Source organism: Endocarpon pusillum (genome assembly GCF_000464535.1).
Source record: "Endocarpon pusillum Z07020 unplaced genomic scaffold scaffold3350, whole genome shotgun sequence".
Taxonomy (NCBI): domain Eukaryota; kingdom Fungi; phylum Ascomycota; class Eurotiomycetes; order Verrucariales; family Verrucariaceae; genus Endocarpon; species Endocarpon pusillum.
The window spans coordinates 372,410-396,743 of record NW_006916312.1 but is presented as its reverse complement, the minus strand read 5'-3'; the positions used below and the strand labels follow the sequence as shown (position 1 = coordinate 396,743).

The 24,334-nt window shown below is 49.5% G+C and overlaps 7 protein-coding genes across 7 annotated transcripts; 1 reads left to right on the top strand and 6 right to left on the bottom strand.

Moving 5' to 3' along the window:
* Window positions 1–3,901: 3,901 nt before the first annotated feature.
* EPUS_01779 (uncharacterized protein) lies at window positions 3,902–6,706 on the bottom strand (the record flags this gene model as incomplete). Its single annotated transcript, XM_007804384.1, has 5 exons — window positions 3,902–4,454; window positions 4,545–4,916; window positions 4,982–5,295; window positions 5,344–5,934; window positions 6,446–6,706. The coding sequence occupies 5 exons, from the start codon at window positions 6,704–6,706 to the stop codon at window positions 3,902–3,904; spliced, it is 2,091 nt and encodes a 696-aa protein (XP_007802575.1).
* A 120-nt stretch (window positions 6,707–6,826) lies between these two features.
* On the bottom strand, window positions 6,827–9,435 carry EPUS_01778 (uncharacterized protein; the record flags this gene model as incomplete). The annotated part of the gene is made up of 4 exons (XM_007804383.1): window positions 6,827–8,120; window positions 8,168–8,919; window positions 8,979–9,117; window positions 9,167–9,435. The coding sequence occupies 4 exons, from the start codon at window positions 9,433–9,435 to the stop codon at window positions 6,827–6,829; spliced, it is 2,454 nt and encodes an 817-aa protein (XP_007802574.1).
* A 2,372-nt stretch (window positions 9,436–11,807) lies between these two features.
* Window positions 11,808–13,265, bottom strand: EPUS_01777 (uncharacterized protein; the record flags this gene model as incomplete). The annotated part of the gene is made up of 3 exons (XM_007804382.1): window positions 11,808–12,563; window positions 12,611–12,947; window positions 13,000–13,265. 3 exons carry the CDS (start codon window positions 13,263–13,265, stop codon window positions 11,808–11,810), a joined length of 1,359 nt encoding a protein of 452 aa, XP_007802573.1.
* Window positions 13,266–14,663: 1,398 nt separating this feature from the next.
* Window positions 14,664–15,269, top strand: EPUS_01776 (uncharacterized protein; the record flags this gene model as incomplete). The annotated part of the gene is made up of 3 exons (XM_007804381.1): window positions 14,664–14,714; window positions 14,784–14,947; window positions 15,014–15,269. The coding sequence occupies 3 exons, from the start codon at window positions 14,664–14,666 to the stop codon at window positions 15,267–15,269; spliced, it is 471 nt and encodes a 156-aa protein (XP_007802572.1).
* Window positions 15,270–16,570: 1,301 nt separating this feature from the next.
* EPUS_01775 (uncharacterized protein) lies at window positions 16,571–17,349 on the bottom strand (the record flags this gene model as incomplete). Its single annotated transcript, XM_007804380.1, has 3 exons — window positions 16,571–16,920; window positions 16,998–17,243; window positions 17,337–17,349. 3 exons carry the CDS (start codon window positions 17,347–17,349, stop codon window positions 16,571–16,573), a joined length of 609 nt encoding a protein of 202 aa, XP_007802571.1.
* Window positions 17,350–17,714: 365 nt separating this feature from the next.
* Window positions 17,715–19,419, bottom strand: EPUS_01774 (uncharacterized protein; the record flags this gene model as incomplete). The annotated part of the gene is made up of 2 exons (XM_007804379.1): window positions 17,715–19,156; window positions 19,212–19,419. The coding sequence occupies 2 exons, from the start codon at window positions 19,417–19,419 to the stop codon at window positions 17,715–17,717; spliced, it is 1,650 nt and encodes a 549-aa protein (XP_007802570.1).
* A 1,720-nt stretch (window positions 19,420–21,139) lies between these two features.
* Window positions 21,140–22,661, bottom strand: EPUS_01773 (uncharacterized protein; the record flags this gene model as incomplete). Its single annotated transcript, XM_007804378.1, has 2 exons — window positions 21,140–22,581; window positions 22,640–22,661. The coding sequence occupies 2 exons, from the start codon at window positions 22,659–22,661 to the stop codon at window positions 21,140–21,142; spliced, it is 1,464 nt and encodes a 487-aa protein (XP_007802569.1).
* Window positions 22,662–24,334: the final 1,673 nt, after the last annotated feature.

Genomic DNA, 24,334 nt, shown 5'->3' with positions numbered 1-24,334 from the left:
ATCTGATATCTTCCGGCCTTACTTTTCTCCTTCCTAACACACAACTGCTCTATGGCCTTTATCTTCTTTTTTCCATCACCACTTTCCACACCTGCATAGTTTACATGATGGGGCTGCCAGAAGAGTAAGTAGCAAGTCTGTTCCGCACACAGTCTCTAACTCAGTACCTTCTGCCTTCCTTCCTTCCTTCCCTCCTTCCTTTTCCTCTTTCGTCGTCCCTGACGCTAAGGCGGTTGACATTTCACCTGGGGTCCACTAAAACCGGCGCCATCAGAGCGGGGAACAACGACTTCGAGGACCCCTAAATAGGACCCCTTTTCTCTGCATGCCGTTACGACCTTGGCGTGACGTCTGCGACTTTGCTCCAAGAAAAAGCCTCCGCCATTCACCACCGCAGCGGACGGGATCTTTCAGAGGGAAGGGAAGCTTCATTTAATGGCTCATTAGCCTAGCCTGCTTGGACTGGTCCACCTATCAACTGGAGAAGGAGGTTTGGCTATTTTAAATCGGATTGAGACCCAGAACGAGGGCAATGTACAACTGAACCATCGTAGCGCTGAACAGGAACTGAACCTAACCAGTGATTAAGCCTCCCCTCCTACTGGCACCAAACCTGCAGCTGATTGGTCCCGGATGGGATGGGATGGGATGGGATTGTGGTCTATTTCTCCACGATACGGACAAGCAGACAAGTAACAGGTACGGAAAAAGGAAGGTGACCAGGTGAAAAGACCTCCTCCACCCCCCGGGGCTTAGGCCTTCCACTCAGATCCAGTGTATCCATTACAGATTTAATAAGCTTGACTAATGTGTCCAAAAATCTTCTGATTTCGTCATAGTCAAGATCAAATATTTTCTAGATATAAAATAATGACAACAAAAAAAACATCTTCCGTCTAGAAAAATGTCCAGGGTCATTTCCGACTCACATTCAAAGAAAAAAGGATAAACAGTCCTTGACGGACTCTTTCCTGAGAGGTTAAAGAAATGCGTAATGATGATCTTGATGATACATCACCCTGTTGATATCTAACTTGGAGTTGGTCAAATTGGATCAAATTGGATCAAATCGAAACCCAAATCGACCTTTAGCATTAAAAGAAGAAATCCAGATTGCGGGGTCCTGGCTTGGTTTATCTGATTTGGTGGTTAACACTGTCCAGCCTCATCATATCGGCCTCACAGACAACTTCTACCATGGCTTGCTACTTGAAAGTGAAAACTGCATTCTTCTGCTTCACTCCATCTATCCTTTCTTTCCTCTTCCCAGATAGGTGAGAACTACGCCACGAATCCAAGAGCTGAGCTTAGAGATTGAACGCTTTCGTTGTTTATATACCTACAATAACATCACTTACCTAGGTCTTGATTGCTTCAGATGTGTGAATGAACATGAGAGCAGATCGAGCCTGCGCATCGCAGATTTTGCGGTTTGCCCTCCGCCATGTCTCCTTTTCGTTCTTCAAATTGGCACAGTGTGTGAAATGGCTGTTGGATAAGCTCGTTGACAATAAATCAACTTGGTAGTCGAGCATGAACTCTAGGATCGCAAGTGAATAGCCACCTGGACCGGACAGGAATAAGGTAGATTGCTAAACTGTGCTGTTGCACATCATAGCACCGCTCGGCTCGGCTCTTGACATCCGAGTTCTAAGCTGAAGCCTCCTAGTCAGGCTCGCTACTGACGTCCACCCTCGGATGATGATGCTAGAGAATCGTTATCTCACCGTCAAAGGATGCGAGGGTGCATCATCATCAATCCGCTACTTGGCTTCCATCATGTCGCCACACCGTCCAGCATTGTGCTCCTGATGCCAGAGCAAGAACAACCATGTCATTCGTCTTATGGTTGATTCGCTGCTTAGGCTTTCCCTTGACCACCAATTGAAACGGCGAGCGCGGCTGGACCGGTCGATCTTCAGTTTGTTCGAAATCATGATCATATATATATCGGATTTTGGTTAAACCTAGGTGAGAATGGTATATTCCTTGTATTGAAGACAGCGTGGGTGGTGATATGACAACCAGGATTGAGACAATATTTTCCGATGGAAACAATTGACACGGTATGGCGGTCAAGACTTACCTGCTCTAGTGGTTCGTCCCCACAAGTAGCTTTCGATTCGACCTTGTTGACCATGTCGGTCGAAAATGAGTTTCAAGACGGGTGGATCTGGATGGCATCTTGCCCAAGCAGGTAGTTCTTGGAGTAGTAGCTTCCTTTCTTTACTAGGAATTCTGATCAGTGCGGCATGCTGAGGAGTGGAAGGAGACCTGCTGCAGGGTTGGTTGTTCTTGATTGTCAGATGACCTCCATTGGATCTTTGTCGATGGATCACCATTATCTATCCTGTTGGAGAGCAGTTTGGTGCTCGAGTCAGTCCCCAATGTATTCTTCTCGTAGAAGTGGAGAGCGCCGGATCGATAGAACAGTTCTTCCGTAGCCGAGTGTGACCTGGACCCGAAGCTGGAGTAATGTATAATCCAGCTCTTGACACCCATCTCGATGGAATGTACTCGCGTAATCATCCCTGACTCTGGACTTCTAACCCTCTTGAACTACATCGTCTTCCCAGCCATATAAGTGTCCGTAGAATGAAAGCAATGTCATTCCAACACCGTGGTTTACCTACCAGAAATTGTCCTCCTCCTTTTCCCATCTTGAGGTGGAATGACTGAACGACTGCTCCAAGGTGGAAGTATTCTCGCAGGAGGTTATGGCAGGCAGCGTCTTGTACTGGAGGATCGATTCAAGGCGCTGACGTTTTATTCAACCAACGCTGCGACCACGAAAACGACATACTCGCCTAGTCGTGCTTGGAGCTAAACCAAGGAAGTCATCGATGACAAGACCACTTCGCACACTCCGCCCTTTCATCCATGATTATAAATGTCGCAGTATTTCGAGGATGAGGATCGTCAAGAAAGGGTACGGTGCTGCAAATGCCTGATTCGCCCATTGAAGTGTCAGAAATCTCGCAAGAGAATAGCGGTAGATGATAGTGATGCTGCTTCGACAGAATGCTGTCAGTAGACATGTCAGCGATGATGTTGGAGCTACGTGAGTCACTCAACTTTGATAGGTCGTAAGCATGGTCTTCCTAACATTTGCCTTTGTTGACAAAGTATCCCTGAAGATGACGTTGCACATTACCCAGCAGCCGTCATCACCCCACGCTAGTATGCAAGAGCATGCCCTGCGGTGATCAAATCTTGCAAGTTGTCCCTTGAGTACGTGGTCTGAGTGGGGCCGATGGGCGACGGGATGTGGTCCACAGACCGCTCGGCCCCACACCCAATAACGCAAGGAAACGAAAATGGAAGTGCGACAGTTCGATCGCTCTTGCGGTTCCCGGTAAAAGCCTGTGTAGCATAGCTAGAGTGTGGTGCATGAATAGTGTAGTGACTGCATGGTCCAGAGCACCGAGCTTGAACAATGAAATCGCTTCCACTCGTGTGCACTGGATGGAAGCGGACGGGACATGTACGGTAGAAACTTAGCCCGATTGAGTAACAATCGAAGATGTTTATTGCGCCGGCCAGCGTTCGCTTGATTTCATGTCGGTAAGGCAAGCGCCCATCACATTTCCTTTGCACTTTGCCACCTGCCCGACCTTGGCGCTCTTTTCTCCTCCACCGGAATATTATTGATCGGCGGAAATAGCTGATGCTCCTGCACATCCTCTCGTTTCTTTCTTCGTAATAGGAATAGTCATCATACACCCTCGTGTGGCCCGGCCGGTGATTCGCGTTGCTTTGGTAACAAAGTCCCCCTTTCTAGGCGGGGTTTGTGGCCACTGCATCATGCCGTGGACAGGATCCGCCGCTCACAGTACAAATTGGTCGGGCCAGCTGACAGAACCAAGTACAATTTCTGCTGGTATGTACTTATTAAACCTCGTCACTCGAAGGGACCTGCCCAACGGGCAAGAAGCTCTCCCACTGACTCCGTTGTGGCTACCGGCGAAGATCCAGGGTCGCCTGCAACACCACGACTCCGAGTCAGAATTGGAATGCGCATCTCCACAGGGATATCTTCCAGTTCTTCGGGCTGAAGACTTGATTCCTGGAGTATCATTATTGCCTCTTTGGGGAACCCGAATTGGTGTTCCATATCCAGCGCTTTAAGCATGGCTAGAATATATGGTGCTACCGGGAAATTCTCGGAATGTTCGACCAGAGCCTGGCAGGCTCGAATAAAAGGCTCATTCTTGTGAGCGCCATCTCTCAGCTGTGGAGATAGTGTAAGTACTACCATATAGGGCCCCAACAGTCCTATACATGAGCTATGCCGCAGCGAGAAGGTTTTTCGATATGCCCAAATCGTTTCCATGCATTCCGAGGCATGCTTGAAGCACAAATCTCTTGGTGAACCGATCTCGATCGGCATTCGCACGCCTTCAAGTTCTTGTAGAGGGCGAAACAGGGAAATGTGGGTGGCATGGTAGAGGTTACTATAATATGAAGAGGTATCAGCGTTGCGCTCTCAAGGCGGGAACTCGGCAATCGTCGGTTCTTGAGCAGTTTGAAAAGTCATGACTGACTTGAGATAGTAGGTATGTGCCATGGTGCGCGCGCTTGGTCTTAGGCTGAGATGCAACTGCGCGTTCCAAGTGGCAAGGTTCTTGAAGCTGTGGCATCGGAAGGCTAAATCTTGTGCAGATCCAAGAGGAACATTGTCGGGAGGGTTATTGTTCCATGCCGATATCTCATGATGTATTTGGCAAAGTGAGGAAAGAGCACTCAGAGTCTTTGCCAGAAGAGCCCGCTGCTCAGGTCTTTGCATTGGATAAGGACTCCAATCGCCATCCCGAGCGTCGAGGTCGGTCCAGTCTTCTGCTGAATGGAATTCGAAGTACCTTTCCATCCGAGGCGCGGATAACATTGGCTCAAAGCCACTTAGAAAGGACATGAAGCTATCAAGAAGGGAGCATCAGCGATCGATGGATTGTACGGCAGGTTATGAGCATGGGGGACAAACTTTTCGACGCAGAAAATGCCCCAGACTGCCACTGTCTTGGCTCTCCAGTCTTGACGCGCAGCAGCAGATTCTTCGCAATCATATGGCCTCGAACAGTATTGGTTGAAACCTAATCGGCGCCACATGTCCATGGCTTGAAGGTAATATGTGCGGCCAATCCGATCGCGACCAGTTACGCCCTCATGCAGGTACAAGAGCACGAGGGCCTGGAGTGTAGTCACCGAAGCTCTTCCTCGTTGGAGCTCGAGACGAATTTTGGCTTCTCCGAGAAATCGGGTGCGGAGGACTTGGCATTCCGCTCGCTGGCTGATAAGCTAAGAAAACTATTAGTTAAGGGTCAGTGGAAAGGACGGCTGACTTACACAAGCTTGTGCGAGAAGAGCGCTCACTAGCAATGGAGAGCAAAAGGAATGGGGTCTTGCAACACCTCCAGCCTTCATGTCTGTTAAAAACGCCATCTTGTCGACGAACTGAAGACAAGGCTGCTCCCAGGTAAAGTAGAGCGAGACGAGATGAGAAATGACTTCATCTGACGCGAGTGTGGTCCATGGATAAGCCAGTTGTGGAATAGGGGGAAGGATGAGAGATTGCGGTCGAATCCGATCTTCATTGGATCTTCTCGAGCCCGTAGGCCCTTGAGTTTGTTCCTCCTTCGAGCGCATGAATTGCTGGGACAATTCGAAAACCTCCGGGTCGGCAATAAGCGAACTCTCGATATGAGTCGCAAGGTCTGTAAGGGTCGCATTGCCGCGGATGAGGTTACAGAGGTAATCGATTTTGTCGGGTTGTGCTGACTGTATGATAGCGAGTATCCCTCCAAGGAGCGTCCGCTGGCGATTCAGTTCTTGGGTGTTCTTCTGGGTTGCAGCTCGCCTGCGCTGATCCGCATTTCGATCATAAATACATGGACTTTGCCTCAGTTGACAAGAATCACAGGGAGTGCCTTCGTTGCACTACACCGCAGTCAATACATGGGCTCTTCACGACGTATGGCATATTCATGGCTCGCCTTTGATTTTCGTTGTTTGCATGCAAGGCAGGCAGTTGAAGCCTTTCGTGACCTGACTGATGCTGCTGGCGGTGAGCCTACCCGATTATTTACGCCAGTCGGAAAAGGCGCCAGAGTAGGGTGGCCTGACCGAGGAGGAGACATGGTAGGTGAGTTCGTTGTTCTGGTCGCGTTGCATCGGATACATTGAGCCCACAAGATGCTGAAGAATCAAGGAGGCCAAAGGATCTGGAGGACTTGGGCGTTCTCTGGCTTCTGACCTCCACTCGCGGACAAGTGTTCCAGTGAAACATTAATGCCATCGGATTGGACGGAGAATGACGATGGAGACTACCTCGTCAAAATCCGATATCTTGGCGAGCGAAGGCAGGCTCATTACAATAAAGATACCGGAAGTCCACTTCCGGGGGGGAGGTTTCGACCTGCCCCGACCTAAAATGCACGAGTATGCACACACAATTGAACCTCATACGAGTCTCCAGATCCAGCGGTGCAATTGGATGGAAGAAGATATGAGAAACTTCCGCCAGATCCCCGCTACCCAGGCGCCATGCCTCATTAGGGACGGTTGTTCTTGATGAGTCTCGAGGATTGCTAGGTTGTTGTGCCTCCAGGATGAGGTCAGCGCGCACAATAATCAAGATTTCTGCATCCGGTGCATTTGGCTGGCCTGAACCCGAGTCCCAAAGGGGTTCTGTTAAGCCAGTGCAATTCATGCTGACTCTAAATGATCTATCAAGAGGAGCATCGTGGGCCGTTCATGCACAGACAGTATTGACGTACCTGTGTCCGTCACATGTGGCCCAGGCACTGTACATAATACGCATACATGCTTGTTACGTCCTCCAATCCATCTCGCCTGCCATGTCGCCAGTGGAGGGCGGATACACTTCCGGCCCATCGAACGCCATCGTGCCGTCTGGAACGGGCATTTCAGGCAACAGGGGCCACGAGGCTTGGGTCAAGTGTTCCACAAACATGGTTTCCGAGGCTGGTACAAATGACATTCCGACGTGAGGGTGCAGATGATGCAGCATTTGCAGGTTTTGTTGCTGATTCGCAGGCACATTTAATGCCTGGGAAAGTAGCTGCTCGTACGCGGGTTTCCACCCCGGTGGCTTCTGTATGTTCTCCGGTATCATCACGTCCACCCCCATGCCTGCAACGGCTTGTAAGTAAAGCTTGCGACATATCTCCCAGCTCTTCCAGGCAGACAATGAGTCAGTCGCCATGTCTGCCAGCCACGCTATGACCTTCCCAGTATCGTCTAGCAGCTCTTTGACCTGTAATGGCATATGCTCAGCTTTGAGGCCCAGCTCCAGAATCAACACGGCTCCGGCTTGAGTCAGGTAATGCAGAAGGCTCCAACATGGAAGCATCTGAGATGGGTGAGCGCTACCCGAGCCCTTTGGTAATAGAGCTAGTAGGGTTCGTGCGGCATTTACACAAGACACGGCCGCTTGGTGGTTGATGCCTCGTGAAAGAGCTGATTCATACGGTATTACTCCTTCTAGATGGCAGAGGCAAGGACGGAAGAGGATCATTCGTGTGCTCTGATATGCCATGGCTAATTCAAACTGATCACGGAGCCAATCTTGACTACGGCCTGATGTCTGAATATCTATTCTGGGAGGCAATCTCATGGCTTCGGGAAGGTTTGATGACCATCGAGTAAGCTCTTGATCAAAGTCTCGGATATTCTGCTGAAACCTGGACCAAGGCTGATTCGTCCTGCCAGACGCATATAGCGAGGAACGAATCTTGTGGCCAAGGATACTTAGACGGGTTCGACAGACGAAGTACAAGTGAGGAGAGAACTTCATAGCCTCAAGTCCGATTGATGATTCACTTGGGAACGCTTTTTGCGTAGCCATTGCGCGCGAGTCGGTTTGAGAGGGTGGGGAAGCCACCTCGCCCTTCTTTGACCAGTCTAGCGGAATCGCGATATCGCTGTCCGGAATCGATGTGGGTCGACCAGTAAAGTCTCCTAAGAGTTGTTCAAGGCCATAAAGAGCCCACCATGTGCGCGAACGGCGTTGCAGCTCATTGAGATCGATGCCTACTCCTACGCGGAGATGTAAGCCAAGAGCAATAGCATGACGGATTGCATGTCCCACGGTGGTCCAGGCCCTATCATATACTTAGCAGGTGTGAAGGAAATGAGGTGAGGCGCTAACCGAGAGATCTGGTGATTTACGATGAGGTAGAGCCCGAGAATGCCCAAAGCTTGAATCTGTTCGATGAGTGGGTGATCCATGATTAGCCGGTGATCAAGTCCGAGAGATCTTGCCCGAGCATAGTATACAATGTGGTCGCCCGGGCCAATAGTTGGTGACTGCGTATCAGCATTCCTCGCACGCGTCAAGTACAACCATTTGGCGCCAACTGCAAAGATTATGTTGGCCAAGGACAGCCATCGTCGACCTTCCCAGGAAAGCGGGGGCTGGACATGGAACTGACTTATCAAAACATCCATGAACGTATCTTGAGCCACCAGGGGAAAGCTATTGTGAACAGTTTTGAAATAAGCCGTAGCCAATGCTTTTGCTACTGGCAGTGGTGGCACCTCCATTGGATTGACTGTGTCTTCGTCGACAGCAAGCAAGTTGGCTTCGTCCATGTGATAGTCCATGTATGATCCATGTGGATGGTTGTCATCTGGCTCTAGAGAAGTGTGGTCAACGTTAACGTGCTGCCTCGCCATCTGTTCCTGTGCACGTTGCAGCCAGGAGATCTCTGAGCTCTTGCCTATGTAGCCTGATGCACCAGAGCCAATACCCAAGCTCACCGGCGGTGCTTGGCTGTCTGCAGCTCCGGGTGAGGCAATACTGGCGACGGTGGCAGTCTCGCCCTCGTCATGGGAGCCTCTATCTCGGCGTCGACCTTTACCGGGAGCTTCGACGGTTTCTGGACTGTCCGCTGACGGATACTACAGAGGCGATAATGAGTAATCGAGCCCGCAGAGGTGTTGAGGGGAGGAGCACAAACCTTTGAGAGCAATTGCAGCACGTTTGGATGCTTCTTGGCGTCAAAAGCTGGGTCATCAGTGACTTCTCTTAGCGCTGCAAGCAGCTGTTCATTCTGATGAATCAAGGAAGTACTCTTCTGCAGCTGAGAAGCCATTTCCCTTATACAGTCTCAGCTGTATGTGACCATATTGAGGAGAAGCCCCTTACTTTTTGTTTCGTTCTCGTTTACCATCCCCATACTTGCATTCCGCCTTGTCAAGTACACATTTCTCACATCGCGTCCCACCTGTGCACTTGGCCTTCAGGGTCCTGCACCTCTCACACGCATGGGGTGTTCTTTTGGGGACAGAACTGGTTTCGTAGGAAGCGCCATCAAGACGTGGAAGAATCATCTTGCCTAGCACAGGATGGGGAGAGGAGGTGTTTTCGGAGGAGCGTCCGCTCTGGGACCTGTCCGGCTGCAGGCGGCCAGACATCGCGCTGGGAGCCCGAGCTCTCAATCATTGCACGGCCAGATATGAATGCCGGCACGCAGGATGTCGTTTCCCAAGATCAGCCAGAGGTAGTGCTCATAGGATCGCATGCAACTATGGCTGCTTGGTTGATTGGTTGATTGGTTGGTGGATTAGTTGGCCGGGTTCACGAATCGAAATAGAGAGGGCTGAAATGAGTGATTGAAGTCAAGGCTGCAAAAATGTTTGTTTATTGGCACGACTATAATAAAAATCCATAGGATCTTTTGCCACCTGCTGCTCCCGCTCACTAAAATCATGGACAGGGTAGCAGGGTAGCAGGGTAGCAGGGTAGCAAGGTAGCGAAGCTAAAAGCCCACTCGACGTACCTGGGAAATTTCTGGTGCTTAAGCTCGCTTGACTGCTTCAACCTGCTTCAGCGCAAGTCGAAGTGAGAGATACCGAATACTAACTCTCCAAAATTCCTAGCGCTCTTTCCGCGCTACTACGTAAGACCACCAATATGCTCCTTAGTAACGCTGATGGCCCGCTAGCGATACCTATGAACAGTGATTATGACGCTTTCCGGGACTAGCGCCGGAATGTATATCCGCCGACACTGTGATTGGACACTTCTCAATGTGTTTATCCTCGATGTGTCTAACGTGGGTGACCCTGAACCGCAACAGGCTCAGAAGTGCAGCATTTCAGATCCAATCAGAATCATCGATTTCAACCTGTCCGCATCAGCCTCAGATCCTAGTAGGATTGCATGATTTTTCTGCCTACATGATCTCAGGGTGAGTTCCTTCGCAATGGTTGGGTTCTGGAGTATTGAAACCAAAGATGAACAGGGGAGATAGAGATCAAGAAATCTGCAATCAAAATATAGAAAATTTTCTGGCCCTGTGCGGGGATGGTGTTGCACTTCTGGGTCAGGTCACTCACGTTATCCCGCTAAAATATCTCTCCGCAACAGCATTTTCGGTGCCCAAAGGGAATCCGCTGCAACCACTGCATCGGGAAAAGTCTAGCATGGTATGCCAGTGGCGTTACCGCAGGTCCAACGTAATCTGCTGTGGTGCCGTGGATCTACGATCTCCCTGTCACGGCGCCTCACATTTCCATGCGTCTCAGGAATAAAGGAGATGAAAGCCTGGGGTTGGATCACATGATCCAATTGCCAGTGTTGATGGAACGATCCGAGTAACTTATCCTTCTTCTGGCGCATCGATCGTTTGCAAATGCCTAAATCGGAATGACCGTGGTGCGTATCAGGTTACTCTACCGTCAGCCAGGTTCTGGGCATGAAGCCACCTAGTTATCAAAAAATCCTCCCTGAGTGGTTATGAATGAGCAATAAGAATCTAGAACTGGTAGTTGGAGTACTACGTATTTTACCTGTAACACTGTTGCGAGTTGGACTACCTTGATACACTCTCTACATTTGTGAGCTAGAATGTTCTATGCCAAGCATTAGGAACTCGCCACAGTAGTACTACTTAAGTACATGAGATTCGAAAAGTCGAGCAGGGGGTTTGTGGCAATTATCCGTTCGCAGGACAATCATCTTCCCTGGCGTAGTTGGATACGCCACTCATCTGCACAGCCAGGGCGCTAGAATCCGAGGCCTGTTAAGTACTGCATAGTATGTTGAGCATATTACTCGAAGAGAGTACCACAACTCTATGCCCCTAGTTAATGCCTACCTAGCCTGGGCCAGGCCTTTAGAGCCACGCCAAAGTATGCACACGATGAAAGTCTTAGCACCACCACTTTGGTGCTAAGCAGCACTACTGGTGCGTTGATAGACGACTGACATGCGGAAATGATAGCGGAACTCTATTGGAGACCCGATCAGATACTGACGCAAGCGTACAATACAAACACCTGGCGGCGCAGTCCAGATGTTTAGGATGTGAACAGTGAACTTGAATCTCCTCAGACATGAAGGTTGAGGAGCAGGTGAACCGGTCCCAGGATATCATATCAGCAATACAAGATTTTTTGATCCTGAATTTCGAGCCTTTTGCAAGCAGCAACACCACGCAGCCCAACGTCCGCTTACCCAATCGAGCCAGAAGCCCAGTGCCAAATAAGATAGATGGTTCTCTCCACAGGAATCATGCAGGACATGATACGTTGGAATTGTAAGTAGTGGAATATCCGTTCAGGAGCGCAAGCAAGCTTTTATTCCGTTATGAAAATGGCGAAAGGGATCTATGATTCATTATGCCAGCTGAACTAAGCGCCAAAAACATAGACCAGCTACCAAAGGCATACCATACCACCGAGACTCACCCCCGACCGACCACATCAGCCAACACTTGTCTGGTTTCAGTCTTTCTCCTTGAAGCCGTGGTTGTATTCAGACAAGCTGGGTATCCTGGCTCGGCCTAGAAGCGACCAGCTCTATACGCAGAAACAGCAGCGCGTGCCCCTGTGGTTGCGACACTGATGGTAACGGTAGCAGTCTCTTCAGACTCAGTGACAGTCTCTGTCCCGGTCACGCCTGGCTCTGTGACCGTGGGAACTTCTTCCACGCCAGTCTCAGTGACTGTGGTCTCATCTTCGGTAATGGTAAATCCCGGCAAGGTGACGGTGGCCTCAGCTGCTGTTACAGTTATGGTTGTGTTCTTGAAGATAATGTCGGAGATGATGTCAGTAGTAGTGCTAAGTACGGTCGATGTAGCTAAGGCAGTGACAGTCACAGTGACATTTCTAATTCCTGCAGTGCAAGTAGTGCAAACCGAGTTTTCGGTTGGCTGCGGCAAGCTGCCAGTCCCTGTGCCATGGCTGTATCCTGTTCCATAGTTTTTCCCTGTGCCATTGTATGCTGTGTCATAACCGCCATAGCCGCCTGTAGGTCGTGGACGCGTGTTGAAGGTGGGAAGGACATCTATGCCATTGCCATAACTGCTTGTAGGTCGTGAACGCGTGTTGAAGGTGGGACGAACATCTATGCCATTGCCAGGTCCGCTTATGGTGCTGTTGCTGCTGGGCAGAGGCACTGTCCCAGAAAGTTGGCTTGCAGCTCCTGTGGGCCTGACCAATGAAGTGACATTTAAAGTCTCCGTAATCGTCGTTATACCACCAGCGACGGTGGTATTGAGGGTTGCGGTAGCATAATTAGTAGCTCCAATTGTACGAGTCTGTTGTCGTAAGCATCCAAGTATCATCTATGGCGAGCAATACATACCACTTCTGGCGCCGTGGATGGCAAATTGGTAGTTGGTGCTGGGAGGAACAAGCACGAGCAAGCACTCGACAGATCAGCCCTAAGGCCTTCGACATCAAGAGATCTTGCAGCGGTGGAAATCACTTGACGTGCATACTGTATCATCCTTTTTGGCAGTTCTGCCCTTGGGGTGATCGCAGCTGCTACAGCTCTCCCTTCAACTGCATCCTTCTTCCTCACATGACTTCGCCTTTCGATTGCGAACTCAGTTTGAGAGGCGGTCACGGTGACTGTAGAAGTAGGTGAGTAAACAATCTCAGTGGTACGATTGACAGTCACAGTTGCAGGGAAACATGTACTAGAAAAGATCAGTCATCTCAACTCGGCCATCAAGCGTTGGTGCGCCAAACGTTGTGGGAGTGATTGTAACATAGTATGATGTCACAGTGCGGAATGGAATCCAAGAATGGCAGAACTCTTCTATGTCGTTTTGAGCACCTTCGCCCGCGCGGCCCATGCCAACACTATTGAAGACATCATTGTACGAGTCGCCCCTGCACAGCTGTCTTTCGTCCAAATAACGTGGGTTTATCAAACCGGCAACACCGGCAGAAGTGGTTTTGATGATGGAAGAAACAGTCAAGGCCGCAGCCAGAGAAAAGAGTGGATGGTACATAGTTACGCTGTGGGGCAGGGTATCGATGAAAGAAGGACTTGTAAACTGTAGCGAGCGAATTGTGCCTGGACAGTGAAAAGGAATATATGGAAAGAGGAGCGGTCTTTATAGATTGTAGAACAGGTGTACGGCAGGGCTGGATGATCGAACTCAATTTCCCTCCCCCTCGCAGAAGGACCGCACTGTCTTGAACTCCATACCTCAGACTCCAGCCATGGCGTCTATCCGAGCCGTCTTCAGGAATGGGCAAAGCCAGTGGTCAAGAAGTCATGGCCGACTTTTGTGCGTGGTCAGTGCGAAAAACGTGGCCACGACTTGTTTGACTCTCGCTTTGAGCAAACATGGGGGCGTGGGCTGGAGTAGAGCATTGAGGGTGATACGGAGCTGAGGCACTTGGTATGTAGAATTTCGCGCCTCAGGATGCAAAGAAGTGGCTCGATCAGCAAGGGCTGTTTCACTCACTAGGTCTCAAGGGCGAGACCTTACTTGCCATGCATCTAGCAGCATTCCGCATGCTCTCAATTGGCAAAGCGTCACAGCACGGCTCCAAGGAGTTTTCAGCCTAGGTCATAAAAGATAGAGCCGACTTTCGAAGCCCGAGGGCAGTCATAGACCGTGTCATGAAGTGGAAAGCTTCAATGGTGCCAACAGAGGATATGATCAGCCGTCTTGACCCGGCTTCAGTGAGAACATCTTGGACAGAATTGTACACGGGATGGTCTATGTTTCTGGCGCAGTTGATCGCAAATCGAACGTGGCGAGAGAAGTATTGGACCCTGCTTCTTACCAGGCCAAGGGGTAGCTAAAAGATATAAGCTAAGGGCCGTTGATGAGAATGGCAGCTAGCATCATGCTGTTCCAAATGAGTACCCTGCTACGATAGAGAAGCGTGTTTCAGTAAAATACGTTAGAAACTGTGAAAGTTCATTGGGTCACGGACGACCAAGCTATGTATTCTTGCACACTCTAAGCAATCTTACGGTTAGCCTTAATCTACGTAGTAAGGACACTTTGATGGCTATCCCAACGTACTACATACGAGTAGTAGCATTGCTACGTATTAGTATTACGTCGTATAAGAAGGCCTGTTCCGCTAAGTTCGGTAAATCTCAAACAAGCTCTGGTACGGAGTTCTCCATGGTGGAGATTTTCACGGTGGAACTTTCCGTCATCCGTCTCTAGCACTTCAGTTCATTACCTCCAGCTTGCAACATGCTTAAATCCTACCAAGAAATATTACATTTCTGACCGTCTGCACAAGTACACTCTTCAGTGTTCTACACTCTCGCTAGACGTTCATTCAGATAATTCAATGCCGCGCTAGGTTGGTTCACCTCGACCGAAGACTCATCAACCTAACCCTCAGTAATACGAGCATTCCATTCCTTCCCCTCTACAATGGGCGTCTGTCTCTCCTGTCTTGGCATCTCGCATCAATCGTCTAGCGACGTATGTCACTCCTGTCTGCATGTCTCTCGGACTCCTAGTTGCTGACAGCGTACCTTTTCCCCCTTGCAGCCGGAACGCTCGCACCTCCTCAGTTCGGACGACCCTTACAACGCCTCTGGCTACGGGTGCGGAAGCACAAGTCAGGGACTGGCGCCACCACGACATGTGCTCAATCCAGAAGATGTGAAGAGGGAGCAGGAGGCGCTGGAGCAAATCACCAGATGGACAACAGAGTAAGAATTTTCTGAAACATCCATGAAAAGGCCCTCAAGCGACCCAGCTCACCGATGCTTGCCCAGTGCCGTCATCGATATCTTCCCACACCAAGCTATTCTGCTGTCGAACTCTAGCACCAATCTCAATCCATCCAATATCTACGACCAGATCCCAGGCGATAAATCCTCCAAACATATCCGAATCTACCCAGCTTCTCGACCAGTTTCACAAGCCTCGACCGAAAACTCGATGCGTAGCAGATCTTCAACCCAGAACCGTGGGGCCAAAGCTGCTCAGCCGCGTATATTCAGGACGCTGGAAATGCGTCCTGGAGACTGATGGTCAAAATTGGTGTTGCGAAGCGAGTTATACAAACAATTCGCGATGGTAAACACCTCAAACGGTGGGTTGCAAGAATGCCACGTTCTACAAGGGACAGGCGTATGCTCAAGCGCAGCAGCCAGCGAGGCTCGGAACAACCTGAGCTGAGACCGCGGACAGCATATCTTTCCTGCTGCAGCACGCAAATGTCGAAAATGCAGACAGGCCACGCTTCATGCCGGTCTTGAACGTACCCTACCGCAGCTGCACCACCAGATGCGGGTATAACTCGCCTTCATCAGCAGGTTTCTCCGTCACCAATGGCTCCTGGTCCAAGCGGCCAAAGTACCGCCTATCACATGCAAACCCAGACCAAGGTTATCACCTACATGCATTCCTCAACCTCAAACCTTTCCCCGTTGGAGAACAGAACAGACTTCCGGAATCGTAGCTCTTACATGCATGCCTGGCCAGCACGGGAACAATAACCGCAGCCTTGCCTAATTAGTTCTCAGAAAGTACTACACAACACATCATACCATCACAAAAGAACACCACATTTCTTCCTTCCTTCCGCTATTCGCTTGGTGAGAACGCCCACTAGCTAAAGCCATAATAAGCTGGCACCCTAGCTAAGTACCTCTTTAGTCATGTTTTCGCTAGCCGAACGAGGAGGGGGAGAAGTAAAGGGAAAGACGCGACAATTTTGAGAGACACGTACTTTTACACATCCCTGGCAACTCAATTCGAGTAGGATTATATCTTCTAATCTCCCAATTTTTTTCCTGTCTGACGATGCAATGCACATGCAAGATACAGAGCTACCTTGGTCTCATACAGATATATTAATTGATTACTGCTTGAAGAACCGTGCCACATATCTAAATGTGCCTGCCTGCCCGTCTACCTACTGAATTGATTTTCACCACTCGCTTGCTTGCTCGAACCGTATACTAAGCAAGGGGTATTATGCGCGGGAAAACGAGCGTACCATATACAGGACCAGAAAATCAAAAAAATCAAAAAATCAGGAAAAAAACCCTGTGCACCCACTTACAGGCCAGGATAGAACGGCTCAAGCCTGAACCTCATCCCAAGCAGCTGCTTCCCTTCGCAACCCCGAGCCACAGAATAGATAGGTAAGTAGGTATGTAGGAAAATATAATCTCTCATCTCCCTCGAATCAATCTCCGCGGAAGGTGGTTCAGTAGTCCCATTTCAGGTGCAAAGGAAAAGTAGGATTGAATGGATGCTCGGGTAGCTATTCCCTCTCAGCATGGTGTTGCCAGGCTTCCCCTTTTTTCAGGTCATCCATCTGATCATGTAGCAGCTGTGCCCTCTGCAGCCTCGCTTTTCTTCTTGTCCAAGGTCGCTGCGATCTCTGCTGCAGCGGCGGCAGGAGCGGGAGGGGCAGCGGCAGCAGCACCACCACTATCACCAAATTCACCACCAGCTGGCTCTTTTGCCGATGTTGATGACGCTGGCACTGGTTCTGGGACTGGGGCTGCTTCTGCAGCGGTGGACGATTGCGCCCTCTCGGTGGCGGAGGTAGAGGTCGTTTGTGGTTGTGCTTGATTCTGTTCTGAATCTGTACCTATAGCAGCTGGTGCGGGGTTCAAATGTGCTTCACCGACTGAGGGTGCGGCGGGGACGGGTGCTGGGACAGGGTCTATCGAGGAGGAAGCGAATAGGTCAGCTTCTTCGTTTTTCAATCTCCGTAAGCATGGATGGGTGATGATAATATACCGGCTGGTGCGTTAGCTGCCTCCGTTGCGGCTAAGTGAGCGGAAATAGCGGGAGCGGTGGCAGGAGCTGGTTCAGATGGTTTGGTGGGCGTTGGGGCAGACGCCTCAGTCTTGCTAGGTGGTGCTGGTGTTGCTTGGGAGGAAGTGGAGGCATCAGTTTCCGTCGAGTGTGACTGCTGCTTCTTCCTCTTCTTGCTACTGAAGAGGCCTCGAATGCCTCGCTTAAGTTGGTCGAGAGCATCGGGTGCTGTTGATGATTGTTAGTTGGCTGGTTCATGCCGACAGATGTAGCTCATTGCAGTGGTGAAGTATGAGAGTTGGGGGTAGATAGACGACTTACGAACGCCAGGCATTTTAGCGGCGGATGAAGGGGCTCACAAGGTATATCTTGCTGTACACTGCTGGATGTTTGTGCTTTCAGCTCAACCTAAGAAACAGAGATCTGAAATATAGTCGTCTGCGTGATATGGTAGACTGGGAGTCCAGAAACAGTCTTTCACTCCAGTTGAAGCCAGGAGCTCATGTGGCTTGGCAAAGACGGTGGAATTGGCAGCCCAAGCCTAGCGTTTCAGTTGATGGATGCCCTGTGAATGACCAACAAGATTACTCAGTTAGGTAAGATGACTGTTCCTAAAAGTACCATATATATTCTCGTACTAAAAGCTTCATGTACGCAAGACATATCACTTTAAAAACCTTCTGTGCATATTCTCTCTGGTTAATTCCTTGCTAGATTTGTGTGCAGTTTGTGCTCCTTCATGAAAAGACTAATAAGACCTGCTAGGATGGTGATGGCCAATGCTGTTAGAAAGGTGGCTCGAAAGGCTTCCATGTAACAAGCAAGCGCTTTCTGACGCAGTGTTGAAGAGTACAATCTTGCAATCTCATGATAGTCGTTTCTGATTCTTCTGACCAGTCGGTCTTTATGTGGTACCTTGTCGAATGCCTGCAACAGCGACCGATAAAGCCAATTCTGGAAGACAGCAGATCCTATAGTGACGCCGACGGTGCTGCCGACACTGCGAAATGCATAAGACGCCGACGTGATGACGGCTTGATGCTTGTGATCAACTGCTGCTATGAGAGCAACAAGGGTGATGGTCAACATGCCTCCATATCCAAACGCACCAGGAACGAGATATACGTAAGCTTGCCAATCTGGTGCGGAGAAGGTCAAGGTGCATATGAGGGCTGCTCCTGCAATAAAGATTGTCAAGGAGATACAATCCATCAAATAGTAGCGACCCGTCATCCGCATGACAAGGCCAGCCCCGATCGAGCCCATCGAGATGGCAAATGCTTGAGGGATGAGTCGCAATCCAGCCTGGGTCGCAGAATGTCCACTGATCTGTAAATAGAATGGAATATAGAAGAAGACGATGAAGAAAGACATGGTACTAAAAACATTGGTAAAGCATGCAGCCCAGACAGTCCGACGTAGCAGTAACCTGACTGGTATAATAGGTTCAGGTGCGATTTTGTCCTCCACGTATACGAACAAGAGGATGAACACCATTGATAGGAGGAGGGCGGTGATCACCAGCGGATGATTCCATGGAAATTGATTGCCGCCTGGGTTCACTCCAAGCAGGAGCAAGACTAGTGAAAGCGTGAGTAGGACAGTCCCACGATAGTCAACTCGCTTCCATGCGGATTCCCTGGTCTCCTTGGCGGGTATGTCAACGAGAAAGGCGACGAGCAGGCCCGACACCACGGTAAATGGTACTTGCAACAAGAAAGCCCACCTCCAGCCTAAGGCGTCGTTGAGCCACCCACCAATAACACCACCTAAGCTCAGACCTAGGCCGAAGACCACGTTACCATAGCCCTGCCAGATCCCTCTTGTCCTCAGCGGCACCAAATCAGAAGAGACGAATGTAGATATTGCGGTCAATCCACCTCCGCCAACGCCGGACACCACTCGGCCAGTAATCATGACCCATTCATTCCTAGCAAGACCGCAGATAAGACAGCCAGTTCCAAAGAATACATTCGAGAAAATCAAACCATTGCGCCGGGAGAAGATATCTGTCAACTTTCCGGCCACGGGCTGACACGCCGCATTGGCAATCAAGTATGCGGAGACCAACCAGGAAAGCAGGCTCAATGATTGGAACTCGGATGATATTGGCGTTGTAAGTGTGGCAAGGATTGTGGCGTCTAGCTAATCTTAGCAAATACATACGAGGGTCGGTGTTTAATGACTTCTGCATACCCAAAGCCGCGAGGAAGACACCCACCCATGTCGCCGCCAGTACAGCCAGGAGCTCTCGAGTGCTGCCTGGCCTTGTCAGGGGTACATTGTCCGTACCTTGCCCATCATTCTGGTGTGAATAACCATTCTCTTGACTAACGTTGTTCACGTGGTGGTCTTCATTTTCCAAAAGTCGAGTTTCTTCGGTCGAATCATCCACTCTAGACATACTTCCTAGGTCCCTGCGAAAAGCTATTATATTCTTGGTATTAGTTATTTGGAACGTTGAAAAGTCATCATCATACATTAAAACTAGAGCGCCACTAGTACACTCGATCTAAGCTCTAGCTTGATGTAGAGCCCCCTTTTCCTTTAGACCCTTAGGGCCCTCTTTAGTTATTTGATGTGGCTTAGAGGTCTGTGTCAGTTTTAGCTTCAGCTATCCGCCAACTCTAACGTCCTATACGGTTGCGTGCAACCGTAGAGATGGCCCGCCTAAACATCATTCTATACTGCTCGTGATTGGCCGGAGGGCCTCGCCAACAACTATCCTAGCTAAACGCCAGCGCATATTACTACGGTAGGAGGCAGAAGTAGCCATAGTTCGGCGCTAGTATCTTTACCCGGAAACGGCTTGCAAACGAAATAGCTAAGCCCCAAATAGCTAAGCGGTTTTGCGATGACCAATAACTATGGGTCATCTTCTAAGAAGCTTCTAGACATCAATGTGGCGCTGTATCAGAACTAGCTGCTACTAGTGCCGAGCTATGGCTACTTCTGCCTCATACCATAGTAAATAATGTTAGTTCGCTCTACTAGTAGCGACTTGTAAATGCCAAGATAGAGCGCCACACATTCGCCTGATTAGGACTAGTCTATTCCGCTCAGAATCAAAAGTGTGCATTCTATTAGCATCAATGACTGCTTGGCACCTTGCTAGTATTGATTCGAGTAGCTCTAGAAAGAGATGGCCTGATAAACTCTATAGAATCTATAGAAATATATTCGAAATTTGGCGAATCATGTAGAAAGAGATAGAATAATAGTAAAAGAGGCTAAATGCGTTGAACGCGTTGAACGTGTTAAATTCGTACAAGTACAGCAGGGGTACATGTAAGAGACGTGTTAAATGACAAAATTACTAGGGCGAACTAACATTATTTATGCCTCCTACCGTAGTACGGTCCCACTGACGACTACTACGTATGCCCTCACAACCCCCCACCGCAGTAGGCCCCCCTTACTAGGCATAGCAATTTTACAAATACGGGTTGCAAATGATATTCCTTATCCTAAATTCAGGGAGGCCGTCCACGGCACTGATGGCTGCTATCTGCATGAATATATTGCATATAATAAAGCCTCCCTGTGGCGCTCCTAAACTATGGCATTGGCCAAGTGTTATGATATCTTCCCCTAATGGCTTTAACTCACCACGTCATCAGCGGCTCCAGCTCATCGTTTCCTAGGCCGTCCACTCTTCATCTTGGCCTTATGGTACTGTCGTCCACCGATTCTTATGCTCGCGAACCCACTCATTCAAGCATTCATGCTCACTTCCATCCATGGACGGGAACCGGAAGGTCCGTGTCCACAGACTGTTATATTTTGCCTCGAACAGAAGCCATCTTGTGAGTGATAGCATTTCCCATGTACGCATCAACGCTTTCAGTAGGCGGAAGGCCTAAGTAGGCATTCATTCCCGCAACGATCGAAGGAAAGGACCTAGTCACGCTTAAACTTGAGTGCCATACAACAAGGCACATAGATAGCAGAAAACCTGTTTCGCGTGAATCCGTAGCAAGACGCCAGTGCTTACACCATAAACAGCAACAGACCGCGAAAGTGAATATGAGGGTGTGACTGTCATCGTTCGAGCGAGTGTCGCTTCAATTGGTCGGTCCAGATGGCCGCAATATCGGGGTTGCCTCTGAAATGCTGTGTGATTATCAGAACGCGGAACTCTTCTTCTTGTGTAGCTTCGGTGTGTCATGTTCTCGTCCAAATCCAAAGAAGCTCTTCTTCTCTCTTAGTTTAGGCCACACACCTGGGCCAGCATTGCCTAAGAACCCACTCTGACTTGGATACCCACCTGGGACGTGTAAATATGGCCCTTGTGCTGGTGGAGCCCATCTCACCTGCGGTTGGCCAGACTGAGGAACACTTTGAGGCCTTGAAATAGCATTTGGTCTTTGCTGTGAGTTGTTATTATAATGATTGGTTTTTGTAGCTGGTCTCATAGGAGTCGCTGGATTCGTGTGACCCTGTGTTCCATATATCTTCTTGAGTCTTTCAGTCTCTTTGTCCACCTCAGCCTGCTTGCGCCTCTTCTCGTTTTTCTCCTCAGCTTCGAGCATCTTCTTGACTCGCTTTTGTTCGATAGCTTCCTTTCGCTTCCGTTCTCGTTCTTCAGTTTCTGCTTCTTTCTTGAGTCGAGCGGTTTCCGCATCAATTTCCCACTGGCTTCGGGGATCGGTGGGTGGTATACGATTATCTCGTTGCGAAACAGGCACAGTGATAAGGGGCTTTGCCGGAGACGAAGCCTTTTTGCGAGGACTCACCGGACTCGTAGACCTCCTACCATATAATCCCAGCATCGCCGCCGCTGGGCTTGGAGAGGTTGAAGCTGAGCGAGCTCCAGGAGGGTGAGAGATGTTGAATGCTTGCTCCATTTGCCCGAAGTACACATCCCGAATGACGACTGCGCTGAGCAAGAGCACCACTTCGAACCCTTTTGGATCTTCTATCTCAACTCTTTGTAAATTTGGTTCATATAACGTGACCTCCTTCAACGCATGGAAAATGGCCACAGTAATGTCAGGCTCTTTGTTTCTTCTCTTGCTGCCATCAGCGTTCGTTGTCTTCCCAGAAAGGAAACAGGCAAGATCTTTGGTGAATTTGCTATCCTTCTTCCACCTGAATCCGACCCTCGGAGTCAGCTCAGACGCCGCCGGATCATTTTGTGTTCTGTCAATGGACGAAGTTGATGGTTGCCGAAAGCTTTGCTGCGGCATCTCGAATTCCCAGGAAGGAGCGGAGCCCCATGATCCAGGCTTCTGTCTGACTTTCACCTGCTGGTCCGGATTATATAGCTGAACCACAAACTCGCCAGGGAGAATGGGTTCTGGTGGTGGCGCCACCCCACCATTCAATCGGATGGCTTCTGCAGAAAGGGAAGGCTGTGTCCAGTCTGGAATAAGCAGGACCTCGGCGAAAAGAACGTCAGGGTTATGCGCGTCGTACAGAGCGGCAGCATATCGGTTCTTCGAGCCTAGAAGCTCTGGATCAGGATGGCACAGAGAGTAAGTCGGCTCTGCGTCGGAGCCGTGTTGTGTGTAATAGAACGTCGAGTTGTGCTTCGGTTTCTCGGTAGAGGTCTTCAGAAGGAAGGCTAGTCATTGTAGTCAGTCCAGCCGATGGGTGAAAAAAAGTTTTGCGTTGAATCATACTAGGTAAATTCTCATCCAACATGGTTTCTTATGGAAATTGAATTCTGTGGAAGGTGTAAAATCAAGGTGCGAATATGAAGCTTAGTCGTCTTGTGCTAGGTGTCTTGAGGCCCTGCTCAAGCAGTTGTACGAAATGCTTTAGGGCGCCTTGTTGCGGTAACAGGACATAACACGTAAGTGGCCGCGAAGTCACTGCCACCCAAATTACGCTTTGGCGGGGCAGACGCCCGGTCTGAAACGAGAGGAAGCATGAGAAGGCTGTACTGCGTACTGATGCTTCACAACTGTACTACGTAGTAAGCAGATGCGCTGAGCCACGAGTCGGTGGTCCGTGCAAAGTACTGCCAATCTGCCACATTCCCCATTTAGAACAGGCCAAGAACTCCACGCCTCCATCTGGCGGTTGCTGTGTCGCTTTCGACAAAATGCCGAACATGGATAGAACTCCAAATGGTCTGCTTAGTTGACACAATCCCCAAAAGAGTATCTAAATACGATAACAGGGGTTTGCCATTAAACATCAACACTACTTCGACGTCAGGCCAAGAAGGTGTACCCATCTGAAGGGTCTCCACCGATGTCTATCAGTGATATGACCCATTGGAAACACAGCTCCTGCAAGTCATTCTAGCAATAGGCCACTACATAAATGTTCCCGCTACCATTCAATCTCATCATTCCGGTACCTGGAACTCGGGACGGCTCTTGACCTTGCACACCAATCCTCGTACATCGGCGTTAGTGTTGCCTTGTTCCTCGTAATAGGGCATCATCGTTCGAATCCATTCCACGTCCTTCCCTGCCTGCTCGGGTGATCATATCGGTAGTGCGAGACATTAATATCTGAGGAGGGTATGGGAAATGATACAATGAATCAATATCAGGGAGATTTTGCTGATGAGAAGGTCCTGTGATGTTTAGAAACGCAAGAGAATGTGTTGACCTCCTGAGAGGCCGCATTTCATGCGCGTTATCCCTGTGTTTTTCTTGCTTTTGATTGGTCAATTTTAGCTGCAATTTTGCTGCTAATTTCGCTGCGCCTCACGGCAAATTTGTACTTATTTCTGCGCCCTGCGCAGTTTCTTAGAGAGAACAGAGCCGTTTCTTCCTACTGCTCGACAGAATGTTAACATACCTCTGGAAGCACAAGGCCCGCATCAACGCCTGCTACAATCTCTCCGACCACGAACACAGTTCCCAATTCCCTGCTCTCGTCCTTGGGCTTCTCGGTACTGTTTACGACTGCATTCCATGCATTATCGATCTTCAACGCCAGATCATCAAAATCCTACTTGGTTCTTTGACCCACGCGCACATGGGCCTTGATTCGATTTGTTCGTCTCTGGAGCAGCTTGGCATTAGATACGTGATCAAGTTCTCCCTGAAACTCAAGGTTATGAGATGAGCATGAAGCTAGAAGGCTTGATTACCGCTTTGCCCCCGATATACGTCCAGCCATCGTCCGCATCGCGAAAGTGGATATTGACAAACAATTTAGGCGTTGTAAACTTTTGGGCATGTATATCCGTTCAGCGCTGAGCGAGACGATCACATTGCTCGCGCGTCAATGGTGTGATATGATGTATGTCATACCACAGCATGTTAAGAAGTACTGATGACGTGGCCGATGAGGCGATGACAGGTTTAATAGACTGAGGATAGTATAAATGCCTAAGTTTGGTGCGAGAAATGAAG